Here is an 8,730-nt window from a genome sequence, read left to right on the forward strand (position 1 = left end):
GCCGCACGGGCGGGGCGGGCCCGGGCGTCAGGACGTGTCCGGCCAACCACAGCCTGGCCTGTGCGGACGGCAGCTCGGGCCTGTCCCGCTACCAGCTGGTCTTCATGCTGGGCCAGTTCCTGCTCGGCGCCGGCGCCACGCCCCTCTACACGCTGGGCGTCACCTACCTGGACGAGAACGTCGAGTCCAGCTGCTCGCCCATCTACATCGGTGAGCGGGCCTGCTGGCAGGGTGGTGACCATGTCCCCCGTCCTCACGGCCCTGGGCGCTCACACGTGGGAGGTGGGCGTGTCGGACCTGAGCTCCGGAGGGGAGGGATGCACTGTCCAGGAGCCTCTGTACAACCGGATGTGGGGTCAGAGCCCCCCTCGGGGTCCTCGGGCACAGGCGGGGGCAGCCGCTGAGTCTGACCACCTGGGCATTCCATGTGCCACGAGGCTGAGGGGCAGTGCGAGTGCCTCGTCTGTGTCCATGGCGTGCCCGCTCCATGGGGCAGTCGGGGACAGGGGAGAGATTGCGCACCTCGCACGTCCCACGTCGTGTCCCATCGGAGCCAGCTGCTGGGCCCGGGGTTCGCACACCCACCACCACTTGTCAGGACACGGGGAGCCACACGCAGGCCTGCCGGGATCCTGCACTCCCTCGGTGGCACTTCTGAGCGTGGCCTTGCACCTGTGCACTGCCACATCCTCTGCGTGTCTTAGCTGTCCAGGGAAGAGGCCTTAGGAACAGTCAGAGACCCCTCGCCAGCCCCTGGTGGCCCTGGGCACACTGGGCAAACCACAACGCCAGCTCCTCTTGTCGCCACCTGACGTTCCATCCCGGGACAGGGGCTCGAGCAGGAGGTGTCCCTCCCCCATTGGCCCTTCGATACCCCAGGCTGGGGACTTGAACGAGGGAGAGGCCTCTGGGCCCCGAGCCCCTCTGCTCCAGAGGAGCCCTCGCCTTTCCAGGGCAAGTCCACGTGCCCCTTGAACGCTGTGCTCAGCCTGGCAGGGGCACAGGGGGCTCTGCTCTGTCAGGGTCATGGCTGGCTTAGAGGGAGATTTCCAAAGGTTGATACTGATGACGTCAGAAAGGCGGGCTGGGGCTTGTCGCGGGGCAGCCCTGGCAGCCCCGCGGGGCCTGGAAAGCACACCGTGGGTCAGTGCCTCTGTTTGCCTTCCAGCCACCTTCTACACCGCAGCCATCTGGGGCCCTGCTGCTGGCTACCTAGCTGGAGGCGCCCTGCTGAGCATTTACACGGAGGTGGGCCGGCGGTGAGTGCTCCCGGGACCCCTGCCTCAGCCCCCCCTCACCGCACGCAGGAGCTAGCCACGGTGCCTGCCCCAGAGCAGGGGACATCCAGAGCTGGTCTTGGCTCTGGCTGACTCGGGGCTCCAGGTGTAGCTCTGGGAGCCTCTGCTGGCTACCTAGCTGGAGGCGCCCTGCTGAGCATTTACACGGAGGTGGGCCGACGGTGAGTGCTCCCGGGACCCCTGCCTCAGCCCCCCCTCACCGCACGCAGGAGCTAGCCACGGTGCCTGCCCCAGAGCAGGGGACATCCAGAGCTGGTCTTGGCTCTGGCTGACTCGGGGCTCCAGGTGTAGCTCTGGGAGCCTGGCCCAGGACGTGCACGTGGAAGGCTGCCCACACCCACCAGGCAGGTCCCAGCCGTGGCTGTCAGCAGCTCCCGGCCGAAGTGGCTTTCCTGCTGCAGTGCGCAGTTGTCAGTGACAGCTCCGTCCCCACAGTTCTGTTTGGGATCCTTTCTGCAGATTTCATCAGGAGAGTCAGAGAACAAGAGGAAGGGAGGGAGAGACAGAGACTGAGAGAGACACAGATGGGGGAGAGCTGGGAGAGGGAAGGCGATCTGGGCCTCGCCGCCTGCGCGGGGGATGGTGCCCACCCTAGTCCTCTGTGCCGGCTTGCTGAGTGTTCCCATCCGCGAGCTGTCCTGGGCACCTCACCTCGGCTGCCCCTGTATACCATGCCCCCGGCTCGGGGTCTAGTGCTCAGCCCTCAGCTGCCACGGCTCAGTCAGATGGGGAAGTGCTCACTCTGGGCAGAGCCTGGCAGGCTGGGCCACTGTTCCCGACCCGCATGCTGGCCCACTCTGCACGCCCACTCGGCCCCACAGGCCGGCTGCTTTGCACAAAGCAGGGAGGTGGCAGGGCCTTGCCTGATGACGCCGCTGCCGTCTGTGCTGGGTCGAGGCTCGCCGCTTCCCTGTCCCTCCACCCACTCTGCGGCCCCTCTCCCTACCTCTGCTGGCCTTCATCCTCACCCCGCAAGGACCCATCCCTGCAAGCTGGAGCTTGGAGAAGCCCCGTCTCCTACTGTGCTCTGTGGCTGCCGCGCACCTTCACCGCGAGTGCCCCTGCTCAGGCCACTGTCACCGCCTGACGGACCTAGGCCCCTAGGAGCTGCAGCTGAGCCCTCTGTCCCCTGAGCTTCACAAGACCCCCGGACGCCACTGGGCACTGGTGCTGGCGTAGGGACACCTGCCCTGTGGTTGCTTTGAGAGCCCACTCCTCAGTGACCATGACCATCTATGGTCTCAGTGCCGGGACTGGGCTATAGGCAGCCTCTTTGGGTCCCCGAGTTTAGGTCAGGACATTGAGCTGTCCTGGTGGTGGCCAGGCCACCGGTGGAGCTGGCTTCAATCTGCAAGAATGGAGTGGGACCTGTGGCCAGCAATCCCATGGGCCTACTGACAGTGTGCAGAAGCAGCCTGGAAGTCTGCCTGGAGGAGAGGGTCACCCAGCGTGTGTGCACCATGAGCCCAGTGGGTGGAGTGTTGACCCAGGACCCCCGCCTCTTCCTGCAGGACAGAGCTGACCACTGAGAGCCCACTGTGGGTCGGTGCCTGGTGGATTGGCTTCCTGGGAGCTGGGGTCGCTGCCATCCTCGTCGCCATCCCTATTCTGGGCTACCCGCGGCAGCTGCCAGGTAGGTCTCCCGGCCCTCCCAACGTGGGACGCCCTCCCTCCACCCTGCCTCATTCCTGCATGTGCGACCCCTTTGTCTCCCACTGGCTGGAAAGAACCATGTGGCTGTGGGACAGAGCAGGCAGCCTCCTCTCCCCCTCGGGCCATGGCAGGCTCGGTCCCCGGTGGCCCCTCTCCTGCTGCTGCTCCCATGATCCACGGTCTGTCTCACCCCTGCCTTCCTCCCATGGTTGGGCTGGGGGTCCCCAGGCCTCCTACTGACTCCAGCCCTTCCAGGCTCCCAACGCTATGTGGTCATGAGAGCTGCGGGGACACACCAGCTGGAGGACGGTGGCCACAAGGCTGCCAGCGACCCTGACTTCGGGAAGACCATCCGGGACCTGCCTCTGTAAGTGCAGGGAGTGGCACGGGGCAAGGGGGGGCTTCCTGCTGTGTCCTGGGACCTTTCCAGGGTCCTGGACTGTGAGGGTCCCCCAAAAGGTGAGCACACAGCCCCGTCTCCACAGCCCAGTGCTTCCCAGTGGTACTGGATGAGGGTCACGGAGCGCGCCTCCCGGGCTGGGGGCCACGGGCCAAGTGAGGGCCACCACCACTGCCGGTGGGTCCCAGAGCAGGCAGGCCTGTGCGTACACGGCCCAGGGACCATCCTCACGGCACTGCAGAGGCGCCCAGGGCCACAGAGTGAACTTCCTCCATGTCCCAGGGTCCCCAGAGCTGTGGCAAACCTAACCCTTCTCCGAGGGTCACCCCCAGTGCGATGTGAGCCCGTGGCCACGTCGTTACACACCACAGGAGGGCAGAGGCCCCCCTCCCGCAGCTCCCGCCCCTCTTCCTGGAGGCGGCTCACGGCTCCCCTCCTCTGGGTGTCACCATCTGCCTGGCTTTGTCGTCTTCACCTCAGGACACTGAGCTCCCAGTCTTAGAGGAGCTTGGGACCTGGGGGCCCTCCCTTCCAGGACCCTGCACGTGCATGTGTGGTGGCCTTCCCCAGGGCTGGGCCGTAATCCCTGCTGCTGGGGTTCGCTGGCCCTGCCAGCACCCCACGTCTATGCTCCTGAGGGCGGATCTCGCCCCTAGGCGGGGCACTGCCCTGGAGTACATCCTTGCAGCCTGTTCTCAGCACGGAGGAGGGGGGTGTGGGCACTGAGAGTGGCCCCACTGGGAGCCGCCAGCCAAGCCAGAGGGGGTGCAGTCCCCACTTGGAGCGTCGCCCTCAGCTCCTGCTTCTTGCTAGGCCACCAGGGCCAGAGCTACTGGCCAAGGAGGTGTGAGCCCCACAGCACAGCCGAGTTGCCCAGGCCACACACACCATGGGCTGCAGGGACGCCGGTGCAAGCCCCCGCCCCCACACTTGGCAGCAGGAGGCCCTCAGAGCCCTCTGTGGTGACCTCGGCGCCCGGCCCAGCCCGGGCCCCTTCCAGCTCACCAGGCTGTAGAGGTCCACACGCCCCTGGCTCCCCAGACCCACCGCTGGTGGCAAACAGGCCTAGAGCACATGCCTGTCAAGTTATGGCGGGTTCTCAAAGCAGGCTCAACACAAGGGTCTCAGCAGAGCACCCCGGGCTGGGCCCCAGTGACCCCAGGCGTTGTCGCCCCTCCTGGCAGGGAAGGCATCCCATGGCCTGGGCGGGTCTGGGAAGAGCTGCGGGAGGGGGACACCCAGGGTACGGCCTACCCTCAGCCCCAGCCCTCATTCGGCCACAGGGGGGTGGGGAGGGGGCACTGCCTGGAAACCCACCCCCACACCCTCAGCCAGTGGCTCCCGCTCAGGAGAGCTCTCCTCTATCTGCCCCTTCCCTTGGTTGGACCCTGGACCCAGGGCCTCTCTGCCTCTCGGTGAATTGGGGGGAATCGGCTCCCCTGCTCAGAAGGGGCGGGGACAGAGGAGGAGCCTCCGTGCCATCTCTGGTGGCGGGGTCCTCGTGGCTGGCCTCACCAGGGCAGCTCCCTGGAGGCCCCTGCTGGCCCAGTGATGGCATGCTGCACACTCCCTTCCAGCACCCGTTAGTCCTGCTGCGTCCTCACGGGGAGGCACTCTGCCAGAGTCACTTTGACAGGGCTCCGGTCCGGGTGCCCAGTCCCCAGACCTGTGGAGGAAGGGCTTGTCGAGGCTGCAGCTGCCACACAAAAGGCTGTCACGTGCAGGCACATGCATGCACACGCCACTGCTCCCATGACAACGGCCACCAAGCGTGACACGGGTGGGCTGACAGCAGCACTGAGGGAGTACAGGGGCGAGGGCAGGGAAAGGGCCACAGCCGCACCCTCTGGTCAGCCTCATGCCTCGGTGCTCCGCTGCCGTCCCTGCCCGGACCGCGTGGCCTGAGTCCCAGGGGCCAAGCCCTCCCAGCCCGGCCGGCTTGCGTGCGCATCTCCGTTCAAAGATCCCCCCTTGGCCAGCAAGAGAGGGAGGTTCATCTTCTTCAACGCCCTTTGTGGCCTGTTTTCAAATTTTGTTTTAAAGGATTATTTTTTATTTAGCTTTACTTATTTGTTTATTTTAATTTGACCAAAGAGTGACAAAGTGGGGGTGGGGAATGAGAAAGCAAGCCACCAGGTCTAGGGCCTGAACTGCGGTTGTCCATGTGGGAGTCCAGCAGCTGAGCCACCATGCCACCTGCTGGCCCCAAGGCATTTAAAAAAAATATATATATATATATACACACACACACACACACACATATATACACATATTTTTCCCCCTTTTTCCTTTAGGTTTTTGCTATAGGGCACGTGTGCTCGCCTGAGAGAGACAGACAGATGAAACAGGAGAAGCCGCCCCCGGGGAATGGCCATGCCGCAGCCCCTTCTCCTCCGCGCTCTTCTCGGGGCTTCTGCCACACGTCCAGTGTGATTTTTCAAGCCACCAGGCCTGGGATTCAAACCGCAGTTGGTCATGTGGGAGTCCAGCGCCTTAACTGCCACTCCACTGGCTGGCCTCCCTCTATGGCATTTTAGTAGTCTTTCGGCAACTTCTGTGTTTAAATGGCCAGGCGGGAGTTCACACAAACGCCGTGCCCTGACTCAGGCTCCAGGGCCTTTGTGCCAGCCACGTGCAGCGTCTGTGGGCCGGCCCGGCCTGAGCTCCAGCCTGTCCGCTGCCACGCCGGGACGCGGACCGGGCGCCCCACAGTGGGCGGTGGGCTGCAGGGTCAGCAGCGGCTGCCTGGGATGCAGGGCGCCCCCAGCAGGCAGGCAGAGTGCTCCTCGTTCTCAGAAGGGGGCGTTCACAGGTCAGCTCTGAGGGGCTGACGCCGAGACCCTCCCTCCGGCCGGCGGCCGCTGTCCCTAGTAATCCCAGAGAAGGGGGGGCAGGCTGGCCCTTGCAGGGCTTGTTGGAGGGCCCTCCCCTGGCCCCCAGGGCTGGTAGTAAAAATCTGTTGTCACCTTCTGTGACTCTGTCACCTGTCCCCAGGGGCCTCCAATCCTGGCCTTGTGACCTCGGCCTCTCCAGCCACTCCTTTGCTGGCCCTTTTTTGGGCAGAAGACTGGACAGTGCCTAGAACTCTGCCCAAGGCCCTCCGTTAGTCGACGGCGGCAATGCCAGGACAGGAGGCCAGGCTGGGCCGCAGGCTCTCGGTCCCCAGCTTGCCCAAGCCGAGCCGAGCCTGCCCTTGGCCTCTCTGGGACAGATGTGGAAACCCCACTTGCCCTCACCCCAGCCCACCCCTTGGTGCAGGCCCCCCGTGCTCAGGGATGGGGCAGTGCCGTGGGGTAGGGTCCCTCACCCTGGCCCGGCCGCTCTGACCCTCTGACTCTCCCTGGTGCCCCCTCTTCTGCCCCACGCAGCGCCACCTGGCTGCTCCTGAAGAACCCCACGTTTGTCCTGCTCTGCCTGGCAGGGGCCGCTGAGGCCACTCTCATCGCTGGCATGTCGACGTTCGGACCCAAGTTCCTCGAGGCCCAGTTCAGCCTGAGCTCCTCAGAAGCGGCCACCTTGTTCGGTGAGGATGGCTGAGCGCGAGGCCACTGCATGGGTGTTCGGGCAGCCGGGCAGGTGCGGACCTGGAGCCCAGCCCTGGGCTGTCGGCAACAGGTGGCCCAGTCCCTCCCCGCCCGGTATCGGGCCTGGTGGGCAGGGATGGTGCTTCTCGGGCAGGCGGGCTACCTGGAAACAGTGGCCACAGGCACTGACTGGCTCCCTGGACAGGCTGGGTAGGGTCCCCTGTGCCCTCAGTGGGAGGGTCCCAGCTGTCTGCCACCCAGGCCACCCTTGTCATTCACTGCAGAAGGGACTGTGCCTGCTGGCCCAGGCCACAGGGGACCACGTGACTGGAGCCCTGGGCCTGCCAGACGCCTCCTTGGCTACCTCCTCAGGCACTCTGGGTGTGCAGAGAGCAGGCTTGGCAGCAGGTGGCAGGTGGTGGGCAGGGGCATGTTGAGCAGCTCTGACACCCTGGGGGCCCTCCACCCCAGACCAGAAGAGGGCATCAAGTTAGGGACCACCACCGTCCCTTCCTGCCTGGTCCCTCCGGCTGACCCCACTCCCAGCCCCAACACAGGGCTCCCCACCACAGCGCCCCTCCCTGTCCCTCCCAGCCTCCTCAGCTCTAGCCCCAGCACTTCCATGGCCCTTTCGGGGTCCCCTCCACATGCCAGCCCAGGCCACCAGGCACTGACCAGCCTTCCTGCAGGGCCAGATCACTGGCCTCCAAGCGCTTGGGCTCTCCTCCTCCCGCCCTGCACCCCTGCATGTGACCTCCGGGGCAGCCTCCCATGGGCCTTCGGCCGGGGCCGGAACAGCAGAGAGCTCAGACTTGGTGCGTCAAGCCTCCGTTTCCCACCTGTACAGTACAGATGGGCCCACCCTGAGAACCTCGTGTGTCTGCCCCCCCAGGGTACCTGGTGGTGCCAGCCGGTGGTGGGGGCACGCTCCTAGGTGGCTTCGTTGTGAACAAGCTCAAGCTGCCTGGCCCTGGGACCATCCGGCTCTGCCTGCTGAGCGCCCTGACCAGCCTGCTGGCCACCTTCGCCTTCCTCGCCCACTGCCCCGGTGTGCCCATGGCGGGCGTCACGGCCAGCTACGTGGGGAGGTGAGGCCAGGTGGATCCTGGGACAGGGGCATAACCACACCAGCCTGGGCACGCACAGCGGTCACTTTGGAAAGGATTCTATAGCCCAAGCCAGCCAGGACGACGCCGTGACGTCCCCTGAAATGCCCAGTCAGCCCTCCTCTCTGCCGCGTGCAGCCTTGACCCTCTCTAGGCCCGTTGCCTCCTCCCAAGTGAGGAGAGCATGACCCCAGCTCAGGCGTCCTCCAGCGGGTTTCCACATGTCGAGGTGGAAGGACCAGCCGCGTGCTGCTGCGCCCTGGGATGTGAGGGAACACGGGGCAGTTGGGGGCGTCCTGCCTGCTCCTCGGCCTGGCCCTGGGCCCCGGGGTCAGAAGCACCGTGAGCCAGGGCAGGCGTCGTCCTGGCAGCAAGTGCTGGGGACCAGAGAGCCGCCCTGGGACAGGGACGGCGTGATGGGACATCCCCTCGGGGAGGGCTGGGCTCGCCAGGCGCGGAGGGTCCCCAGACCTGCTAAGGCACAGAAGAAACAGAACAAGGGGTAGGGCGCCCTCCCGTGGGGAAAGGGGGCATCGCTGAGCGCGCTGCGCGCATGCGCAGATGAGGCGAGCGCAGGGGGCCGGGCGGCAGGGCGTGGCCTCACCTGCTGCCGGCGGCTTTGGCCTGTGTGGTCGCGGGAGCGCGTTGCCCGCCGGATACTCGGGGAGGGCGCGTGCCCAAGACAGCCGGGCGGTCCACGGCCGCCGCTCGGCTCCGCCCCGGAGCACCTCTGCAGCTTGCAGGCCTAA

The 8,730-nt window shown here is 65.9% G+C and overlaps 1 protein-coding gene across 1 annotated transcript in view; it reads left to right on the top strand.

Annotated features, from left to right (window-relative positions):
- SLCO4A1 (solute carrier organic anion transporter family member 4A1) overlaps positions 1–8,730 on the top strand; it is a 23,536-nt gene that overhangs the window by 9,428 nt on the left and 5,378 nt on the right. The window contains exons 3-9 of the mRNA XM_006167107.3: positions 1–210; positions 1,169–1,259; positions 2,810–2,931; positions 3,207–3,318; positions 6,720–6,874; positions 7,768–7,963; positions 8,156–8,247. The exon at positions 1–210 is cut by the window's left edge and continues 20 nt beyond it. Of these exons, the coding sequence (XP_006167169.1) occupies positions 1–210; positions 1,169–1,259; positions 2,810–2,931; positions 3,207–3,318; positions 6,720–6,874; positions 7,768–7,963; positions 8,156–8,247 (978 nt within the window). The remainder of the gene's footprint in view (positions 211–1,168; positions 1,260–2,809; positions 2,932–3,206; positions 3,319–6,719; positions 6,875–7,767; positions 7,964–8,155; positions 8,248–8,730) is intronic.

This window comes from Tupaia chinensis, unplaced genomic scaffold (genome assembly GCF_000334495.1).
Source record: "Tupaia chinensis unplaced genomic scaffold, TupChi_1.0 Scaffold144472_1, whole genome shotgun sequence".
Classification (NCBI taxonomy): domain Eukaryota; kingdom Metazoa; phylum Chordata; class Mammalia; order Scandentia; family Tupaiidae; genus Tupaia; species Tupaia belangeri.